The 22,203-nt window shown below is 40.8% G+C and overlaps 3 protein-coding genes across 3 annotated transcripts in view; 1 reads left to right on the top strand and 2 right to left on the bottom strand.

Moving 5' to 3' along the window:
* Window positions 1-2,565, bottom strand: part of DNM3 (dynamin 3) — an 80,382-nt gene extending 77,817 nt beyond the window's left edge. The window contains exons 1-2 of the mRNA XM_053469033.1: window positions 2,388-2,565; window positions 935-1,008 (exon numbers count right to left, since the gene is read on the bottom strand). Coding sequence (XP_053325008.1) covers window positions 935-1,008; window positions 2,388-2,548 — 235 coding nt within the window. The 5' untranslated portion in view covers window positions 2,549-2,565. The remainder of the gene's footprint in view (window positions 1-934; window positions 1,009-2,387) is intronic.
* Window positions 2,566-5,619: 3,054 nt separating this feature from the next.
* METTL13 (methyltransferase 13, eEF1A lysine and N-terminal methyltransferase) lies at window positions 5,620-12,535 on the bottom strand. Its single transcript, XM_053469882.1, has 8 exons — window positions 12,318-12,535; window positions 10,854-11,607; window positions 9,175-9,374; window positions 8,377-8,563; window positions 7,898-8,065; window positions 7,544-7,756; window positions 6,773-6,904; window positions 5,620-6,197 (listed from the first exon to the last, which is right to left on the bottom strand). Exons 1-8 carry the CDS (start codon window positions 12,468-12,470, stop codon window positions 5,923-5,925), a joined length of 2,082 nt encoding a protein of 693 aa, XP_053325857.1. The 5' UTR covers window positions 12,471-12,535; the 3' UTR covers window positions 5,620-5,922.
* Window positions 12,536-12,665: 130 nt separating this feature from the next.
* Window positions 12,666-19,191, top strand: ITPA (inosine triphosphatase). The gene is made up of 8 exons (XM_053469121.1): window positions 12,666-12,787; window positions 14,242-14,299; window positions 14,382-14,446; window positions 15,194-15,267; window positions 15,544-15,575; window positions 16,830-16,945; window positions 17,967-18,043; window positions 18,666-19,191. Exons 1-8 carry the CDS (start codon window positions 12,725-12,727, stop codon window positions 18,772-18,774), a joined length of 594 nt encoding a protein of 197 aa, XP_053325096.1. The 5' UTR covers window positions 12,666-12,724; the 3' UTR covers window positions 18,775-19,191.
* The last annotated feature ends 3,012 nt before the right edge of the window (window positions 19,192-22,203 follow it).

Raw genomic sequence — 22,203 nt, 5'->3', positions numbered from 1 at the left:
AACCACACTGCATTACAGATTTTACTCCTGAATTTCTAACAACTTTGAATGTTACATTAAATATAAAACATCCTCTAAATGGCAAGCTTAATTGGCAATCATTTCAGTTGAAGCTTTTCCCCTTACTGTTTCCGCAGCCATTCTAAATGTCACTTCTAATTAGGGTTTGTGACTGGAGAAAATGTTAAGCAAAACAGAGCCAGCCTGTGTGTCTGTTGGTTGGGAGGGGCGGGGGAGGGCACCAAAGAAATCCTGCGTCCAGATCCCAGTAACTTCAGACTCACCTTTCTACTCTAGACACCATACCTTCTCAAATGCCCACATACCCGCAACCCAATTTAGCATTTACTCAATATTTTCCTCTATCTCCTGACTGTTCCCTCAGTCTCTTCCAAAGAACATTCCTAATGCAGGTGTTTATGGAATCTCAGTTTAGTATCCAATACGGCAACCATTAAATTATAAATCTCCAGAAGGAGGACCCCCTCTTATATTTTTGTAATGTTTGCTTTGTAACAAACTCTTATCTAACACCACATTAGGAAACAGCACTACAGTACTTGGCATTTTATAAATGCCAATGATGCAAGAAGGAAAAACATTTTAAAACAAAAACCTGTAGTTTTCAACACATTTCTATAGGTCAGTGCTATCCAGTTTCTGACTGGGGCCCTAAACAGATGCTTAATGTGCTTATATGTTATACCCACCTCTGGATTTAACATATTTTAAATAAAATGCATTTGCTACTACTAAAACGATCTTCTACACATTTGTTTTCCTGTCACTTGCTCTACTTTATAAACAACCAATACAACATTTGCATAATAAGGCAAAAAAAGTGTGTACAGCTTTTCAAATATATATATATATATATATATATATATGTAAACTATTTTTGTAAAAGCATGAAGAAACACAAATATAATCTTACCTGTTGTAGAATTTATAAGCTGAAGGACCAGCGGACGTCTTGTTACAATGCCTGAGCCTCGTGGAAGAAAATCTCTAAAATTACAAAAAAAAATAGTCCAAAGTTTATACTAGTACTCTGTCATGACTTCTGTTTTATAACCGTTCAGATCCCTTTTCAGAAGTAATGTCCACATAAGTACCTCAACCCTACAACCATACATATACCACCAGAACATCTATTATTCAGCTGCCAATTCGGTTAATTCTCAGAAGGTGCACTAAAAGCGCTTTGATCCACGCTGGGAGAAAGGTGCTATATTGATACAAGTTATTATTATTAGTTATTATAAACATAACTCCTTTAGGGGCAAGAAGAAAACAAGAGCGATTTGCTGTAGTAGCAGCAATGTAGGCAGCAATCTGATCATTATACTAATCACACAGTAACACAGCGATCAGTCTCACACTGGAATGAGATTTTCATGAAATCGTTTGCCAGTGTGTTGGTTCGACCATGACACTATAGTAAAGCCACCGCCTGCCGCACTGTTATTCACTGATGGGGGAGTTGTGTTTCAGCTTTATTATACATGATGAAGGGCCAACCCTAGCTTGTGCTGCAGGAAGAGTTTGACTGACCCTGTATAATACATAGCTAAAGCTGCAAGATTTCTTCAAAGTCTCATCACACACTAAATTATGCATTCTACAGGGTCAGCTTACCCCTTCACCCTGGAGACACCAGTGTTGGCCCATCAACTCTCCTTTTAGTGAATACACCCCAATGTATCATAAACGGGCTACATTTGTGAACCAAGCCAGTCATAGCCCTTTAGGTTTCCCGCAGCAGTTCCTGGCTTCATCCTACTCTGTTTTTTAAAACTGGGGGTATTTTTGGGTTGAGAATTGCCTCTCACTGAGTTCTGCTGGGGCTCTCAATCTGCCCTCACTGTACAGAGCACTCTGCTGTACAATCACATTTAACCCTGTTGGGGGGAAAAAATAAGTATTAAATTAATTGTCACAGTATTACTGGGCCACAGGGCTGGGCTTACCCCATAGGCTAAAAGTTCCCCTGTTCCCCTAAACACATGAATAGGGACCTAAGTGCATAAGGGGATAGGAGAAAAACTGAGGAATACTGCTCAAAAGAGCATTTGGACATTGGTAGCCAGGTAGAGTTTTTAGTGACCAAGAAAGCACAGATTCACTGAGTGCTGTATAAAATACCTCAAGGAGTAAAATCCAAGAGGCATAGCAGGCAAAGAAACATATTAGTGAAATGCTGCAAGTCCAGCCTCGCAGGAAATGCACGCAATATATCCTGGAAGACATCATTAGAATAATGAGGGCCTGAAAACAAGTAGAAACGGGTGCAAGAGAATCTGCAAGGCGCTCCTCACCGAGACCGCAGGCCGGTTCCTGCTGCTCACTACAGAGCCGCGCGCGCTCGCGCTGGCCGCGCCCCTCACCTGCCCACGAAGTTCTCCAGCACCGAGCTCTTTCCCGCACTCTGGCCGCCCACCACGGCTATCTGCGGCAGGTCCAGGTGAAAGCTCTGCCCAATTGAGCTGAAGGCGTCCTGCAGCCGGTTCACAAGCGGGATCAGGTCCTCCATGCCCCTGTTACCCATGAGGAGGGCAGATAAAAGTTCGATTGTCGCACCGCTCCTACTGTCTCACTCTGGGGTGTGTCAGTCACCTCTTTCCCACTACGCATGCAGCGAAGGAGGAGTGGAGAGAACTTCGGCTTTTGCGACTGGAGCCCCTGGACGGTTTGTGGTAATGAGATGGTTGCCACAAGCCAGTGTATCGGTACGGCGGCTCCACACACCGTCCTGTCCGTCTTACAGTTGCGAGTCCTCCGGCTCGCCGCCGCTGGCTGCTGTCTCTGGTGCTGGAAGACGATGCCGTCCACTGCGCATGCGCGTCAAACAGCCTCCCGCAGTAGAGGCGCCGCTGTCTTCTATCCCGAGAGCTGCTTTATTCGGGGACAGGCGAATGAAGAACGTACCGGAGGGCGAAGGTGTGGAGGGCAGATATTTGGAGCGTTCTGTAAGCCCGCTGGGCAGTGACATGATAATGTACCGGTTAATATCCTCACGGTGCTGCAAAGACTGCTGTGAATGGCTAAATTGAAGTCTACATCCATTCAGTGCCACACGAATGGTGGCTCATCTTTCCAACGCAATTTGATTTGGGGAATAGTCAGGTTTCTTGCTTGTATGTTTTACATTAAATCGAATTGCATTGGAGTTAAAGTTAAACTTTGAACCCATGGCTGGGCGGCCCTGGCACTGTAAGGTGGCTGCAACCTGATGATGGCAGGGCAACGCTGGACTTTTCTGCCAAGGTAGCCTGCGGCAGAGCATGTCAGGTCAACCTGCCACAGGGGCGCATGTGGACTGCGTATGCATAATAGCCAAAACAGACTCATAATGAGTCATAAACATGCATTTCTAAAACTATTTCACAAACGTCATTCCACTTTTCATACAGCCATTTCTCACTCAATCTCTTATAAAGCATGTGGCTCACACAAGAAGTTTGCAATTTTGGTGCCTATGGGGTTTTTTTTATACATTTGTTGTAATATGTGTTTTGTTTTTTTAATATGTGTACATGAAGCTTTACTTTGGCTCAAATATTTTCTGGCATTGTAGAAAGTCTACTTGTTGGAAGAAGGTCAACATCTGCACCAGAAATTGGTTCATGGAGAGACTTCAGAACTGCCTTTATTCTTCGTGACAGGGCCAGGAACACAATGCTCTGAGCAAGGAGCTAGGAGTATTTATATTAGAAAGTTATTATAATTTTTAATATGTTTATTAGTGTAATTAGGGGTTATACAGGTTCATACCGCAGCTGGTGAGCGAGTAGAGCGCTGTGTATGTACACCCTTTTTTTATGTCCAGGTGTTTATAAGCCCTTAATTGCCATAGCGAGCCACGGGTGATGTAGAAGCAGACAGGTATCATACGTCCATTGAGAGGTAGAAAGACTAGTGATCCAAAAGCCACCCGGCAGCATGATGGTTAGGTGAACAACCTGACATTGGAAGGGTTGCTGGTTCAAATCTCCACTGCTCATGCCAGATGGATTTGTAGAGAAAGAAGCTTCTCATCACAAACAAATTAAAAATCAGAACCCTCTGCTTTGGCTTAGTTGGGGGTTCCTCCTCATTTCTGGACATTCATATGAATTAAAAAAATTCCCCGATGACATATGTCACATTAGCCCTTTAAGGCTGATGGGGTATTTTATTTAGTTGCGGGAGGGCACTGTTGGATTTCTGGGCAGACTCCTTACCTGCCTCCCCAGTCCCTTCTTATGTCTAAGTAACCCTGTGCTCATTGGGGGGCACAGGGTGACAGTGAACCCCCATCTGGTCTGCCAGAACCAGACTCCCATGGACTAGCCAGCTATGGGGGCTCTACAAGCCAGGAAAAGCTCAGTGCGCCTGACCGGGACCTAGCCGCAAAATTCATGGAACTACATGGCGACTAGGAACTGCAGCGATGCCTGCAGACAATTGGAACAGCGTTGCTACAGACGCCCTTTGCCCCACCATGTCGTTCTTTTGGGGGTACATTAAGCTTGTGGCGGGCAACACTCGGTGGTGGTTACAGAGAGGGAGCTCGTTCAGGAACCCTGGTTTTATTACCAATCTCTAAAACCGGGTTTACCCAGCCGCAGCTATGGAACGGCTGCCGCACTGCGCCTTGTAAGGAGGTGCAGTGCAATGCAGATATGACAAGTACACTTATTTGTCATCCAGGGGTTAAGTAACATCTGGAGTAACAAAGTGTTTTCTGCTGTAGATAAGTGGACCATCTTAACAGCTGCTTAGCGAACACGTTATTGCCATCTAGTGACACAATAGCTAATTGCAGAGTCGATTACTGAAAGCTTGAGTACCAGTCTGCCTCTTCTACCTATAGGTTAGCACAATGGGGTAATACCCTCAGGTCCGTCCAGATTCATCAAACAGGGTTGGCACAACTTGGCAAGCATCGGCCAGTGGACATTTGGTTTTACTTGCCAGTCCTTCTCTGGGTTAACAGGACTGTTCCTGTATCATGTTGAAGGGTTGTAGGTCCAACAATGCGATCGCTGGTAACCTGCCAGCCACCTTCAGGGAGTTTCTTCACTCCTCATTCGAGTGTGGGAGACAGCCCTGACCCTCCCCTAACACATGAGGAGTTAACCATTTCAATTCTGCAGCTTATGGGGAACAAGTCATACTCAATGCCATGCTCCTATGGAACAGCAGTATCGAAAGACCATTTGTGATCTGAAAAACATAGAAAAGCTACGCAGTTAAAGTTCTGATTGCCTCCTGTCTATTGCCCCTGATTTATTGATCCAGCATTTGGTGATTTACATCACAATAGTGTGTATTTATACATCAGTATCCCAAACTAAACTTTGTTTTCTTCATTACAACAGTCTTCCCTTATTTGTTACATTTTGTATAGGATAAGCCTCTATTTTTGGTCACATTTTCTAATTTGCCTCTCATACTGCTCCTTAAGTTCTGTTAAGCCTTTTTCCACAGCTTGGGTATTGTTTTTCCTCAATCTTGTTTTACAACATGCCCTTTCCTACTAGTATGAGCATAATCCATTTCTAGATTATGTAGGAATGTATGTACAAACCTGGTAACTTTATACATTACTTGATAATACCGATTTGAGAAAGGATCTTGTAACTTTTTAGCATTTTTAATAAAAGCAAGACAATGTGTTTTTGTTTTCTTTGCGGAAACCATTATTGACCAGTTGATTATATACAATATTAAGGCAGTCCGTGCCTCATATACAGCACATGTGATGCAGTAGTTTATTGCGCAACACATCCGTAATTTCTCCCCTTTCTGGATCTGTAAACAAATGTGCTGTTCCAATGCCAGTCTTTGCATGATGTACCAAAAAGAATACAAGATGGTTCTGTAGAATGAATTTCATTTCAAATATAGCTATGAGATATGTAGCCAATATACTCCATCTCAAACTATCTTTACAGACTTCAACATATCGGCCAGATTATAACTAGGGTCCCAAAGAACTCCGGGTTTCCGTAAATGTTTCTCCATATTTTTTGCAGATTCTATTAGTTCTGAGGCGCTCAGTTTTTTCTCCAAAATTGGACGACAAAACAGAATTTCATTCACTTCCTCCTCAATTTTTTGAGCATAAATTAGAGGAAAATCTTCATGGAGAACTTTCACCACCTGGTTTCTCAGCACTGGGTCACGACATACTAAGTTCAAAATGAAGATGCCTAAGGAGAAAAGACAAACTTTACTAACAATGATGGCACCATAGGCAGTGAAAAAGGATTGTGATATGTTGTATATGTACACATACAAGTCAGGATAACTACAGTTAAGGAATTGTGATAAAGGTCAGTTTAATAAAGTCCATTAAGTGTCAGGTTCTGATTTATATATATATATATATATATCGTATTTGCTTGATTATAAGACAAGGTTTTTTCCAGAGCAAATGCTCTGAAAAATACCCCTCGTCTTATAATCGGGGTCGTCTTATAATCAGACCTCAAATAGGTCTGACTATGAGACTAAGATCCAGATCCCCCGCAACGCTGCAGGGGACCTGGATTCTCCTGTCTTATGCCCCCCCAACTTACTGGTAATTCTGTGTTGTCCGGGCAGCAGGTAGACGTCTACGCAATTCGTGTAGACAACTTCCGCTGCATCCGGAAGGAGGTGCGGTTAGCAGTAAGTGGCAAGTTACAGTGGAACATACATATGGTAAAAACACCAACAGCAATTATGGTCTTTATTGTACAAAATACGAACAATGTAGGGTTGATGCACATCATTTAAACCTTACCATCGTCCTTTAGGATCTTGCGTACGTTCTGCAGGAAACCCCTTTCTACAAAGGCAGGTGGTGGGCAGCTCATTCCAACACTCGAGTCTTTGCTGTCAACATCAAACATCACCACATCATAACCAGGCACACCTGGAAAGGGAGGAGGTATGGTGTGAAACCAAAACCGGTGGGCATATTTCAAAATACAGAAAGAATTATGGCAATCATTTCTAACTTGGCACATGAAGAAAAAAAAAAGTTTGCACTTACACAAATGTTGTATTTTTTGTTATTTTTTTTTTTCCTTGACTATTAACTCATCATTTAACCTTTGCCCGTTGTAGCTAAATTTCACTGTTCAGGTATATAAAGATTAGACGTGACATTTTACATTACGACAAACAACATGTATGAGGTAGCAGTTTGTAAAATCTCTCTTTAAGTCAATGAAAGGATATGAAATCTCTGGGAATAGCTTCACACAGAAACTATAGGAAAACATTGTAGATTGATGCAGTAGATAGACAAGCTAAATTAAAAGTGACATTTTTAATGGTTCCAGAGAAGAAAGTAGCTACACTATCTTGAAAGACATAAACATAGTGGACACAGCCACCTAACAAGTTTCTTTGCACGGTAATTGGTGAGATTTATAATTCTCAGATAAATGTAGTGAATCGCCTTTTTGTACGTGTCTCCTATCACATGGTCATGAATATGGTGTATAAAACAAACCAGATGTCTATCAATCAGAATGAAGAAAATGAAATGGACACACACAACCATTACCTTTCTCTGCCAGGTTATTGATATGCACTAAGCCATCCTCGATGTGCACGGCCATCCGTTCATCTTGAGAAAAACCAAACCACTGACAGGCCACATCCAGCACAGACAGGTCAATTTCAACAGCCTCAACTCGGGAACCCAGGAAATAGTCATGTATAAAGAGGGACAAGCTGCCCCCACCCAGCCCGATCACCAGAACAGATATGGGATTTTCTGTCAATGGAAATAATGTACTTCTTAATACTTCAACAGGAAAAAGCAATATCCAATTAAGGTTGCAAAACACATTGCAATGACACTAATGTGGCAGACCTCAAGCAGTTTATAGCCTCCTCCACACAGCGCTTACAATACCTGGCAGTAGCCCTTTGTTAGCCAGCAGGGACAGCCCAGAGATCATTGCCTTGTGATGCTCACAGCACAGGTAGCTTTTGTCGATCACACGCTGCGTGAGTGGCGTTGATCCTTCAGATGGATTTTGCTGTGTCATTTTCTTCTTGTCTTTTTTCTTCTTCTTCTGACCTAGTGTTTTGTCACACAAAGGTAGAATACTGAGATCAATCAGGAAAGTTATCGAGTAGATTTGTTTTAGCAGCTGTACCCCAGAACACAAGAAATTATGGATGCAGATTTTAAGGATCTACTCATATGTGGTCAAAAGGGTGACCATGTAAAAAGCACAGTCAAAAAAAAGAAGGAGAAGACTAAACCTTCCTGGCTGATTCACCTATGCTAACTAAAGTGTTGCTGCAGTATTAGCAATGATGAAGAATTAAGAAGCTGCACTGCAGGGGGGGATTTGAGAAAATAATTACGGCTAAACAAGGTCTTACCACTGGTTGGAAGTAGCCGGGCCTCAGACTGCACTACATTCTGATTGCTGAGAAATATAAGACGCCGGAAATAGCTTGTTCCATCTCCTTTAACATCCTCCACCACATACTCGCCACTTAGTTGGCTCTTGCCCCGATACTGTACTGTACGGATTCCAATGTCAGCACCAGCTGATAAAAAGGGGACCTGGGGGAGAGGAGAGAATACTTTAGTCCCAGCTTTGAAGTATAATAATGTGTGCAAAAAGAAAAATGTGAATCAAAAAACTAAATGGAAAAAGAAAATGATCTAGGCCACTAGTGGTTTACATGACCTAAAACAAATATATAGTTGTGTGAAAAAGAAAGTACACTCTCCTTGAATTTAATGGAATTACATATGAGGACATAACAATTATCTGTTCCTTAGCAGGTCTAAAAATTAGATAAATAGAACCTCAGATTAACAACACATGATATATCACACTGTGTCATGATTTATTCAACAAAAATAAAGCCAAAGTGGAGTACACTCTTACTGCATCCATAGGAATTAAGATGCTAAGCAGCAGACAGGTGCTGCTAATTAAATGCCTTTGATTAACTGATCATCAGTAAGTTTGACCACATCTATAAAAGCCGAAGATTTGGCAGTTTGTTGGCCTGGAGCACCCAAGTGTGTCAACACAATGCCAAGGAGGAAAGACATCACCACTGATCTTAGAGAAGCTCTATACCTCGTCGGGCATAGGCAAAAAATATTTCCCAAGGCTTCCAGCAAACAGGATATATTGATAACAAATAGGAGATTTCGTGTACCTGTTGGTTATCTGGCAATCCTGGAGGAGCTAGTTCGAGGACTTTAGCGGATAGCTCAGCTTGAATAGCTTCCATGCCATCATACTGCTGGTCCCTGTGCAAGGCAACAATTATCAGTCGACGAAATCCAACACTTCCTGCAAGCTGCTTCCGCCCTTTCTCCGATCCAAAAAGCCACTCTGTTTCTCTGCCGTGAGGGACTAGAAAATGTACAATTTAAAAAGAAAAATTAAATATGCAATAAAAAATAAATAAATAAAAAAGTATTTGGCGTGTTTATTTTGCATGAACAAATTACTATTTGGAAAACTGTAAACCTGACACTGAAGCACTGCTCTGAAAAAACACTTTAAACACATTATAATCCAAAGGAGAATCAGGTGGGCTCACAAGTGGGTTCTAGCATGGTGTTTGTTTTCTCTTGCTTGCACTAGTTGTAAAAGCAATCAATATTATGCCACAGATCAATAAACTCCCTTTTAATGACTGTTCTATACAGAGAAAACTGTTACCCCAAACATCTGTACATGTGACACTACAGCAATAGGCATCTCTCCTGCACAGCAAAACAGAAAATAACTATAACATTCACCAGTTACATAAAAAAATGGGAAATAAAATACACTGCAAACGTCTAATCCCAATAAATATTATGAAAAAGGAAAAAAATGATTTATGTGGTGGGGATAAACTAACCTCCCTGCCATCACCATAGAAGTCAGTTACATAAGAATCACCTTGTAAACCAAGATAGGACTGTTGTTGATAAAGGCATTAGTCTGGATTATGTTATTCCTAGAATTCTAGGAAATTGGCTGTTGCACCACTGTATTCATTTCTAGATTTGTTCATTGGAATTTGCCAATTTCATTAATTCACATGAAAGTACAAAAACAAAGAGGGCCCCCAACTAAAAAAAAAAAAAAAAAAAAATAGATAAATCAGAGAGCTACACATTTTTTTGCATTTCATTGTTTTTTTCACTCTCACTCCTACAATCTCCACCAAACGCTTGTTTTTGGTCGGTTTCTCTCAGCTATCCGCTCCATTAACCTAGCCTCCTGGAGGGCTTCTACAGCCCTGATTGGAGGAATAGAGGAGCGGTTGTCTCCATGGAGTGCCCTGTGGCTCGACCCCTTTGCTGAAGTACTCCAAAACGCCAGAATAATTCACAGAGAAAGAGAAACACAGAAACACTTTTCTTTCTCCACAGATCCATCTGTATTTTTCTGGCCTCTTGGAGCACACCCCCACAGGGGACAACCTCCCCGCATTCATCCACCCTGTTGTGGAAGTGCTCCAGGAGGCCTGGATAACACAGTGGATAGCGAGAGAAGCAGATCAAGAAAGAAGACAGAGAGGAAGAAGCAAAGCTGAGGAAAAGGAGACAAGGACACGAAAGCAATTGGTGGAGAAGGTAGGGCACACAAGTCTATTATTATTTTTACTTCCTACACACACAAACTATATTTCTTTTAAATACCCTAAAAATATGGGTATTTTATTTAGTTTAAAAATATATCTTGTCAGCAATAGTTTATTAGTACATGTAAGTATGTGTGCTCGTTTTTTACACTGATTTACTTAACCCAGGAGAGTAAATCACCATTTTCAATTTGCACGCGGACATTACTTCTAAGGCAACAACACCTCAGATGAGGCCCGCATCACATACTCACTGATAAATATGGCAAAATGATTACTGTGGGCTAATCTAATTGTTGGACTGTCTACAACGTAGAAAGTGTAACGACTCTTGTCAGTGTCTCCATCGCACAAGTCCAGCGACACCTCCTGAGAGCTTTGGTTCTGGTTCAGTCTCGTTTTCAACAGAGCATAACGTTGCCGTTCCTTCACTGCTTCCATTAGCTCTTCCGGGCTTTTACATCTCACAGGCTTTACTCCTTCCTCATCGGACATCATTTCCAAAACTTGAGGGAAGCCAGGCACCTGCCTAACTTTTGTCATCACAAAGACAAAGACTGGCATGGGGAATTTGCTGCCAGATTCTTTGTTGCTGCCCTCTGAAATCTGATGAACTCTAACCATCCATCCTCCTTGGGAAAATTGTCTTACCAATGTCTCCAGCACATGGGCTTGAGCCAGAGAGACACACACGTAACGTCCTCCACACTGCAGCACTCTACCAATTTCAGAAAACATCTTGTGGACCGTTTCCAGAGTTCTCGCTTCTGTGTCAGTCAGGATAGCATCCAGAGTACCCTTGTCCAGGACTGCTTGAAAGTGGGAGTCACTGAATGTAGTTTGCGTGACATCCATGAGTTGGAACGTCATAATAGGACGTCTGCTGGCGTTACGCTCGCTCATCTGACGGATGACAACCTCACTCACATCGATATTACTCAAGTTTTGACATCCAGCATCATAGAGTCGCTCGCTCAACTCGGAGTTACCACAGCCCACCACTAAAACCTGCCAAAGAGGAAAAAAACTTAGGATATTTAACTGAGCATTTGCATGCTTAGTGCAGCCAGCCAGTGGCAGAAAGAGCACACATTGAAAACAGGAGTGCTCCCCACATGGGAGGCTGAATAGCCCCCTCTGCGTTATCCGATTAATCACTGGTAAAGACTCGTGGTGAGTACATCACGCGCAGGGAGATGTGGTCCGTGAAACACATCTGCACAGGGCATAGCGGGGGGGGGGGGCAGAGAAGAGGCAAATGCATATGAGGGGGGAAACTGTGGGACGCAACATGCTTTAAAAGGGCCTCTCAGCTTTCATAATCATTAAATGCATTTTAGTGGCCCGCATTATATAGCAAGATGGATGATATTAGCAGAACAGGCAATATATAATATGTACATATCTGTAATGCCATTGGTAAAGCTGTAGCTCAAATTCATAATTCCTCTGGATCCTAGCTGAGAGATGTTTTTTTATTTGGAATGAAAACACAGTGGAGTTTGACAAACTAAGAGCAAGTGGAAACAGTTTGTATATAATCTCAGGTTTCAATTAAATATTTTATTTATTATGGACAATAAACGATGCAGATATTATATTGCCATTTGGACGTCTGCCTTAACACATAGCAAATATCATAACCCGTACACGCTGCACGTATGCTAGTTTGCGCTTTGCTAATATTTACAGGCAGCCCTAGAGATGCGAGGACACACCTTGTCCTTAGGTTTGATGTACTTGTGTAGTACTCCGCACAGCTCTAGGTAGCCGCCATACCACTCGAAGGATCGCTCCCCCCGTTTCCTGAAGAACTGTTCCCAATACTCGGTTGATGCGAACTCCTTGGTGTTCTTGGGAAGTAGATTCATGGTAAGCCTACGCTCTGGGCTGCCAACACAGTGCCTGTGAAGGGTCCCTTCAGCACACGTGGAGGAAACAGATAAACACTTCCGGAGCTCCGGCAGTCAGCTGACAAAATCCCCTACAGCCTTCTTCTCATTGACTAAACGATCGCCGGAGTGCTTTCTCATTGGTAGATGTATGTGAAGGCGGAGTATGTGAACCCGGAAGTGGGTGGAGCTTGTCTAACGCGTGTTGTACTTCAATAACCGCGAAACCGGCGATGGCAGCTTTAGCAGGCAGGAGTGTTGTCTTTGTGACAGGGAATGCCAAGAAGCTTGAGGAGGTAGAATGGTCGTTATCTACAAGTATTACATAACGGTTACGCCGAATGAGTCTGATGTAAAATGAACCTGCATGTAGCACCTATTAGTACACAGAAGGCAGTATCCGTAATGCGGCATCAGCACAGCGCTAGACTTTAAATATTTCCTTATCGCGTAGATCTGAGTTCCTGATTCGGAATAAATAGCAGTCAGTGTATCCTGTGCAGTAAATGGCATGTATGTAGCTGTCATGTCTGCTGGTTACTGACTTCACTTTGTGTTTGGCTTCCGAATGACTAAAATGAACAAATTCGTTAAGGAATGGATTGACATGCTCCATGTGTGGTGGGGATCTGTTACTTGTGGGGGACGCTGCCTGTCAAACTACTGTGGGTTAGAGTTTGGCAACTGGGGCCAAACATTGCCAGAGCCAGTGTGGGACAGATGGCAATGGCTACGCAAACCGCCCCAAGGGCCACTGTCAGGAGGATAGTGAGGCTTACCGCCAGTTGGCTCAAACTCCTCAAAGCAACAAGCCATGCATCTGGCGCAAACCTCTACTCCTCCACACAATATATATTATCATGTCACACACATAAATGCATATGGATCAGGTGACCTCTTGCAGGGATAGGCAAAGTGTCCGTACAAGGACACCAATGTCAGTGACAAGGTTTGCGAAGGTCAATAGAACATCATTAAATGGCCCACCACAGACCCCAGTAAATGTCAACCGTGAACAATCTTGGTGCTTACTCCTGACCTTTTGCAGCCTGTATCCCTGGACGGCATAGCGTAGGCTGGAAGAAAGCCAATATTGTAAAGTGTTACACCATGGGGCAAATCTGTTTACGTTGTTTGTGTTGATGCGTTTCTACTCCAATGAGTATTAGGTGAGAGGAGAGTGCCAATCTGTTAATGTAATGCGAATTCTAATGTTATGTCGTCTTCAACCAGACACTCTTCACCGTTGAAGAACAGAATTATAATCAATCCCCTGTTGGTGATTTTTTTTTCCATCCCCATGTGGTGTGTGTATGAAAAGCCTGGACAACCCCAATAAAACCCTTCGGAAGATGTATCCTGTCTGCTAAGTGCTATCTCTCTGCATCTCAAGGCTATCCTAAATTAGCTTCCTGTAGGTCTGCCCCACCAAGGAAAGAGATATTCACACAGTTAATGCGCGCTTGCATGGATGACAGAAAATATCAAAAATATCAATATGTTGATATTATTTAATAATTCCTCATCCGATAGGTGTCTATGTCGTAGTGATTTTATATATATATATATTTATATATATATATATATATATATATATATATATATAGTGTCTTGTCTACTTCTTATCTGCCAACTATTTTTAAAGAAGGGCCTTTGCTTATCTAGATCACGTATTACATTATATTACTGTGTGTGTAGCATTGAAGTTATCGGATTATAGTATTAGCTGTACTCTGCATTTCATTCACAGGTCATTCAGATCCTTGGCGATAGATTTCCATGCAAATTGGTGGCAAAGAAAATTGACTGTAAGTCTTTATAGTATATAAACAAAATGTATCTAATTGAAAATTCATTCATTCACACGGGTTCTTTTACGTTCGCATATAGTACCAGAATACCAGGGTGAACCTGATGAGATTTCAGTCCAAAAATGCAAGGAGGCTGCAAGACAGGTATTCTTTTCATTTAATTTCTTGCTTTTACTGTTCTTTTCGTCTTTTGGAAGATTTTATTTATATAACTTCTTAGGTCTATTTTTATAGCTTTTTTTTTTTTACCAAAACTATGGTTCATTGTAAGATTTGTTAAAAACTTTGGGAAAGCAGTGTCGGTGGATACAAATTCAAATTGCTTCTTAGGACTTTTTTTGTGTGACTTTTGGCACTTTCAGTAATCTGAAGGCTTGGAGGAGAGAAGCGAGAGAGGGATTGTGATAGAAACATATTTATTTCAGTGGAGTGAAATGTTAAAACAAAGGTCAGGAAGTTTCACTTTACCTAGAGGGTGAAAGATAAGTGGAACAGCCTCCCAGCAGAAGTGGTAGAGGTTAACACAGTAAGGGAATTTTAAAATGTGTAGCATAGGCATATGGCTTTCTTGAATCTAAGGTGAGAACAAGGATCGATTAAGATTTGAGTCTAAAAGGGGGGGGGGCAGACTGGGTGGTATCAGACCACAGCCTCTTTAGCTTCTTCTGGCTACCTCTTTGTTTAGTGCACCTCATTGCAGAAATTTGGTATTTAGTTGACATTTTTCTGCCACCTATGGATATGTAAGATGCTAAAAAAAAAGTGGCATACAATTGACCTGTGTTGGTTAAATAATTCTTTAGGAAGATATAAACTGTTCCTACCAGTTAATAACCTTGCTACTGTAGCCTAATACTAATCGTTGTGAAATTTTGCTTATGAAATTTACAGATTCAAGGCCCAGTTATAGTAGAGGATACCTGCTTGTGCTTCGGTGCTTTGGGTGGCCTTCCTGGCCCTTACATGTGAGTAACAACAACGTTCAAAGAAACTCCAAATGCTTTATTTGTGGCATTTACATACCTTTTAAAACCACATTTACTGTATATTTATTAAAACACGCCAATATAAAAACAAATTATATTTTGTGTTGTGGTCTTGAGTACAATTACTGTATCCATGCAATAAATTACAATATATTTTTAAATTATATATCTGAACTAATACATGAAAAAAAAGATGTAATACTATGTGATACGTGTTCTTCCTCTCAATGGTTTTCTTTCTTTGATTTCTTCCAGAAAATGGTTTCTTGAAAAATTAAAACCAGAAGGTAGGATTTCCAAGGGTATCGGGACCGCCAATAACTAATAATCATTTGTCATTCTGTCACACACAATATAGAGTATGGTTTTCTTTTATTAACATTGTTTAAAATGCATCTGTATTTAAAAATGCATTAATCACCACTGATATTATGTCTGTACACATAGATAAGGGGGTTACCCCTTAATGCATTCCAAAATCATTTCCCCTTTTAAAATGCTGCTTTTATCATTAAAACTTATTTCAGGAGCGTACATAATTTTGCAATATAGCTATATTCCAATACCAGTTAGTGGAGTAACTTAAGTAGAGCTAGTTAGTTTTAGAAAGCTGCATAATATTATGTTATTTCTCTGTCTTTTTCACTCTTTTTTTAATACAGGTTTTGATTATTTTTCATGGTCTATTGGTCAATGTAAATACACTTTAAATATACCGTATTTGATCGATTATAAGACGACCCTGATTATAAGACAACCCCCCAAAATCTGAATATTAATTTAGGGGAAAAAAAGAAAGCCTGAATATAAGACGACCCTATACGAAAAAAGTTTTACCAGTAAATGTTAATTCATGTAAACTATTTTAATAAAAGCTATCATTGAGAAAAATATTTTGTTTTATTTCCTTTTATTTTCATACCTGCCCCCCCCCAGTTATGCAAATCTGCCCCCAGGCTTGCTACTCTGCCCCAGAAATGCCTTTAACCCTCTAAATGCCACTGTGCCCCATGATATGCCTTTTAACCCTCTATATGCCACTGTGCCCCACGATATGCCTTTTAACCCTCTATATGCCACTGTGCCCCATGATATGCCTTTTGACCCCCTATGTGCCACTCTGACTCCAGAAATGCCTTATACTCCTATATGGCATATAGGGAGGTATAAGGCATTTCAGGAGGCAGAGTGGCATATAGAGGGTTAAAGGGCATTTTTGGAGGCAGAGTGGCATTAAGGGGGTTAAAAGGCATTTCATAGAACACTCTGCCTACAGAAATGCCTTATGCCCCCCATTTGACTCCCGGTGTGTTCTCTCTGACCGCCCCGGAAGTTGCCTACGCGAATTGCCTTATAATCGTCTTATAATCGAGCAAATACGGTACTTTCAAGTAGTAACATTTTATCAAATAATTTTTTTTTCATTTTTACCCGCACATGGGATGTTTAAATGCCAATTAACATATTATCCAGATTTGAAAGTATCCAAGTTAACATTATGATGCCAATTTTTAAACCTCTCCTTTCCGATTTATATACAGGCCTGCACCGTATGTTAGCTGGATTTGAGGACAAATCTGCCTATGCCCTCTGTACTTTTGCCTACAGCACTGGAAACCCAGATGACCCTGTGCTGCTGTTTAGAGGCAAAACTATGGTTTGTATAAGGATTTTATTTTTCAATTTAGTTATATATTAACATTAAACCGTGCAATCAGTGCTACAAATTTCAAAAGGCTAGTTTCCGCCGAGTAAGTTATACACTGAAGTTTGCTTGTTAATCCACATTCTTGTGATTTTCTTTATTGACTCGTTTTATTTATTTTATAGTAGAATAACACTAAATGAAACCCTTGGCTAGTTGACCTTTTCTGGTACAATATTCAGTTAACCCATTTTGAAAAGCAGCACTGTACCACAGTATATCCTTTAAAAGGCAAGAATTGGGAAATATTAATTTTGACTGAAATAAAAAAGCATCTTTCTGTGTAATCTGGTGGCTTCTGGGGAGCAATGAGGGTGTTTTCTCATATACAGAATCATCATGTACACATCCACACACACCCCAGCTTACTAGCATCTGTCAAATCTCAGACACCCATTCATTAGCCACATTAAATGTATTTTGACCAAACAGGAATAGGTAGATCAGCCATGTGAGATGTTACTCCAGTTATTATCAAAGTGGTTAATTATTATAAACATCCTTTGTTTCAGCTAAACACACTTAAATTGTAAGTGCATTTTTTTATTCCGCTGGCAAAATTTACATCATTCGATTGCCTTCCTTTAATGCAAGAGCAAAAAGGAAAGAAACTGAACTACGAGACTTGCTCATAACTAGCGTGGCTTATAGAACACCAAAGGGGTCATAATATCTTGGCTTGTATGGCAACTTGGAAATTCACCTATTCTCTGCATTTTGGTAGGTTTTTAATAATGTAATTAACCAATGAATATGAACACAACAGATCCTTTAGACTGAAAATTGGTGTTTTGATTCTATTTGTTTGACCACATGCAAATTCTTCATGAAGCCTCGTAATGAGCGTTAGCTCTGTTTTTAGCAGGCTCTTGCAGTAATCTAGGTGTTGGGTGCTTTGCTGCAAACCATTGAGATGTTTTCAACTATGGGAGAAATTAACAATGTTGTTTGTTTCCTGTCTTCTTAATCATAGGGACAAATAGTAGCTCCACGAGGTCCCAGGGATTTTGGTTGGGATCCTTGTTTCCAGCCAGATGGCTTTGAACAAACGTAAGTGTATATAGTGCTGCTCTATACAGTCTGACCACTAGGGGTCACACTTTTACTGAATTTAATACACATTAGCAATGTGCTACAAAAACTCTTCGGCATTGCATTAATGCAGCACTGTCGTATACATTTAGATGGCAATCAGTTGACAAGTTTGACTGTTCCTTCTGCTTTTTGTGTGGTTATCTCACATCTTTTAAAAGCTGTTAAAAGTCTGTTTCTGGGCATTCATATGATTAATTAGGATGGGTTGGAAGTGTCTGGTTTTGATACTATAACATTGACAGTTTGTTCCACAATGTCTTCCTTAAAATATTGCATGGCTTCTGGTCAGTTTTGTATATTAACCACTAATGCGCTGATAATAGACACTAGCGCATACAACACGTCAACCCTTGCGGCACAAGGTCCCAGGCTTGGTTTGTTGAGCTGCACAAGAGCCAAGCCTAACTCTTACTATAAATTTAAAATTCACTCGTCTCACTCATTCCCTTAAAGGCTTGGAATATGCTTATGGTTACACACACAAACCTGCCTGTACAACAGGAAACTAAGATAATAGTTGAAGAATATTTAATAAATCCGTGGACCCGCTGATACATTTCACTTCCTTTTATTACAGGTATGCAGAGCTCCCAAAAGAAGTGAAGAATACAATCTCTCATCGGTACCGGGCCCTGAAGGAAATGTCGGACCACTTCATCCGGAACAGTTCTTCGGAAACTTGTTAAAGTTGAGGTGCTACCACGTTAAAGCTCTCATCATCTGCATTTTGGAACACGTTACTTAACACTTTGTCTAGTGGAGGTGTGAAACTCCAAAGCAAATCATGGACATCTCTTATTTGCTGCTAGGGGTTTTTTTAACAGAAAGACCTCAATAACTGTGTGGAGTGGAAATTGTGCTCTGTATCTTTAAATATAATCTGAGCCCCAATGGACAGAGTTGCATTAGTTGTATGGAGTAACACAAGGTGTAAGAGATCTTTCATTTACCATATGTACTGTTCTGTGGGCTTGGCAGGTTTTATATATTTTTATTTAACTGTATATAAAATCCAGTGGCCTGACCCCTGAAATTGATTATCATACATTTGTCAGTTGTTGCAATTTAGCCGTCATGCTGAATAAAATGTACCATTTTCTTTTAAGCATGGCCAAGCCAAACGCTCATATTTACAATTGTATTTTTCTTCTAAAATGCATTTTCATAATACCGTATATTCAAATACTGGCACAACCTCTAGAGCGTTCTTATAAACTTCAAAGGTTGGGGCGCAAGGACATGTGGAAAACACAAAAACAACCATAATAGTGTAGTAAAAAATACACACTTAATACTGTTGGTGTGAAATGCACTCACAAGAATAGCAGTATGAGAGGCTCATCAAAAAGACCATAGGATTTGAGTTCTTCTTATAATCTGGAATATATAGGCAGAGACCCAAATGGTGCAATATCTTTTATCAAAATTTAATAATGAAAAGTAGAACACTTACAAAATAGGTGGCATAACTCAAATGATGTTATGCAAAACCAGCAGTAAACATGAGAATCCCGAAACTCAGGTAACAGTCAAACGTCAGGAGTAGAGTCGGGATCCAAAATCTTTATGCAGGATAAAATAAAATGAATTAAAAGTAATCTCAACGCGTTTCTGGACGTTTGACTGTTACCTGAGTTTCGGGATTCTCATGTTTACTGCTGGTTTTGCATAACATCATTTGAGTTATGCCACCTAGTTTTTACATTTTTGTGAACACTGATTACCAAAAAAGAAGAACTAAAATGTTCACAGTGAACGTTTAACTTAAAATACAGACTTTTAAAAGATTTAAATATATACCATTATGAAAGTGATTGTATTTCATAGGAAGCTTACATAATCTGCTTAAAATGCTACAATATAACATCACAGCAGCAGGTCCATGTTTACATTGGAACCCCTTCTTGGCCATTCCAGTGTTGTTTTGGTCTGTCACGCTGATTACTTTTACAGTTTTTCCTGCAAATGGAAAATAACAAGTGAAGGATTTCCATACCGCTATTACCACTTGGGGTGATTTGCAGGGCAGGACTAGGCTAGGATGCCAGATACAGGAATATAGTTTGTTCTCGCCAGTCAATATCTGGCAGAATACTGTAACCAGTCCAACTACCTCTGCACATACTTAGTATTTAGGCTACATTTCAAAAATATTATTAATTATTTGTAAAATAGTGGTGTTACTTGGAATAGCCTGAAGTTTACTCCCTTTCTCCTTATCCACTCAGAACCTTAACTATAGGGGAGCGGTAACTAAACCAGGAAGAATCATTATATAGATTCTGAGACTGTTTACACACATATATATATGAGTTTTATGTATATTTTGCATATATATAAATTTGTAGACACCATTACCTCATTCTGTTTATTGTATAGAACTGTAAAATGTGACCACTACTGTCCTACAATAATGAAAAGACATGAGTTTACAATCTAGGTCTAGAAGATTGTGTATGCTGAGTGCCGTGCCTACTTGTGGATGTGTTCAGAATCCAGGGGTTTTGGGCACAGTTTTCCATAGCTGTACTGGCAATGATGGGGTGACCGTGGCACTTTAAAGCCAGCGGCCGTCTGATGAGGTAAGTGTGGCAGACAACTAGATCTCATGTAAGATGCAGCCCCTGGAGTGCCAGATCCATTGAGTGTGTGGCGCTCTTGACCAGTAGCCCACCAGACATTTTCCCTGTGTGCCAGATAGCCAGTCTGGGCATGTCTGTTAGACAGGTAAGGGTACCAGCACCAGTTTTCTCAATCACAATGAAGACAAGCAAATTACAAAAAATAGGGTTTTTAAAAGTTAAAATGTGTTTTACAAGTTATTTGTACTAGACAGGTCTATGAAAATTGTGATGGAAATGTACAAGTGGTTCTTATGTTGACTAGACCTACATGGTTTTACGTTAGGTCAGATAAACATTGTAATCCACGCTTCACATGCCATTCATCTTTAGTAAAGTATTCTAGACTTGTTAACAATTTTTAGAAAGCTATCTATAAAACACCACTTTCACCAAGTAAACAGCTGCACAGAATTTCATGGTAGCAACCTCCAGGGCCAGACTGGGGATGACTAAGTAGCCCTGGCACTTGTCAAAAGACCTACGTACGGTCCTGTATCCAGTCCTTAACTCTTAAACCTCATCCTTATGAAAAATAGTAAATATTCACCATTATTTACTCTATAATTAACCAGAGACAGATCTCCAAAGTTCAGATTTTATCAATTAATGTAAACAAAGTGTCAGCCTACTGACAACGAGAGCATGGAATACTTGTCCTGACTTTCGGCGGTTAAAGGGACATCCCTTAACAGCTGACCAGAATTTAACGCAACGTTTAATTAGTGGAATGTTTTAAAGTTTCACTATATGACCTCAGATACAGCTGCTTTGTATGTACTTTAAATAAATGGTTCCGTGGAGGATAATCACAAATTGTGGTGATAACCGCCCATATGACATTAGTTATGGTCACACAATGACCTCACATAGGTCTACTAATATACTCAATATAGCTTGGTATTGCTGTTGGCCTGGTGAAGTCTGAATTCATCTAACCTTCTCCACAAAATTTATATCACAAAAGATTATATCCGCTACTGATGAAGCTACCACCATCTATATTTACTAAATTCCGAAGGGGAAGACATATTCCAGTAGATACTCCATATACACCAGCGATTTACACAAACCTTAACATGGACATGTGCATACCTGGGAACTTTATTGCTCTATCTACCTGGAGCCCCCCCCCTTGCGGGATGTAAGCGGTCCCACTGACATTGTGGGACACACCGCTGTTTAAGGGGGTATTGGGTAGGGAGTGGGGCATGTCACAAAAGCCCCGCTCGTGCGACCTGGAGTTTTCCGGAGTCTCCAGGCAAAACACAGAGAGTTCCCAGGTATGGACGTGTGTCACTCTGTAGACTCTAGCGATGTTACATGAGCTGTCATGATCATACCTGATAACTTGTGGGCTCCGGCAACCCAGAGCCTGCCCTTGCAGGACTGTCCACTAACTCAGTCGGTGGTCCCGCTGAGAGGGGTGGGCGGTCCCACTGATGTTGGGGACATTGCCACTGCCGTCAGTGGGCGTTCCCGCTATCGTGGGAA

Source organism: Spea bombifrons, chromosome 6 (genome assembly GCF_027358695.1).
Source record: "Spea bombifrons isolate aSpeBom1 chromosome 6, aSpeBom1.2.pri, whole genome shotgun sequence".
Classification (NCBI taxonomy): domain Eukaryota; kingdom Metazoa; phylum Chordata; class Amphibia; order Anura; family Pelobatidae; genus Spea; species Spea bombifrons.
This window is presented reverse-complemented; position numbering and strand designations above follow the sequence as displayed.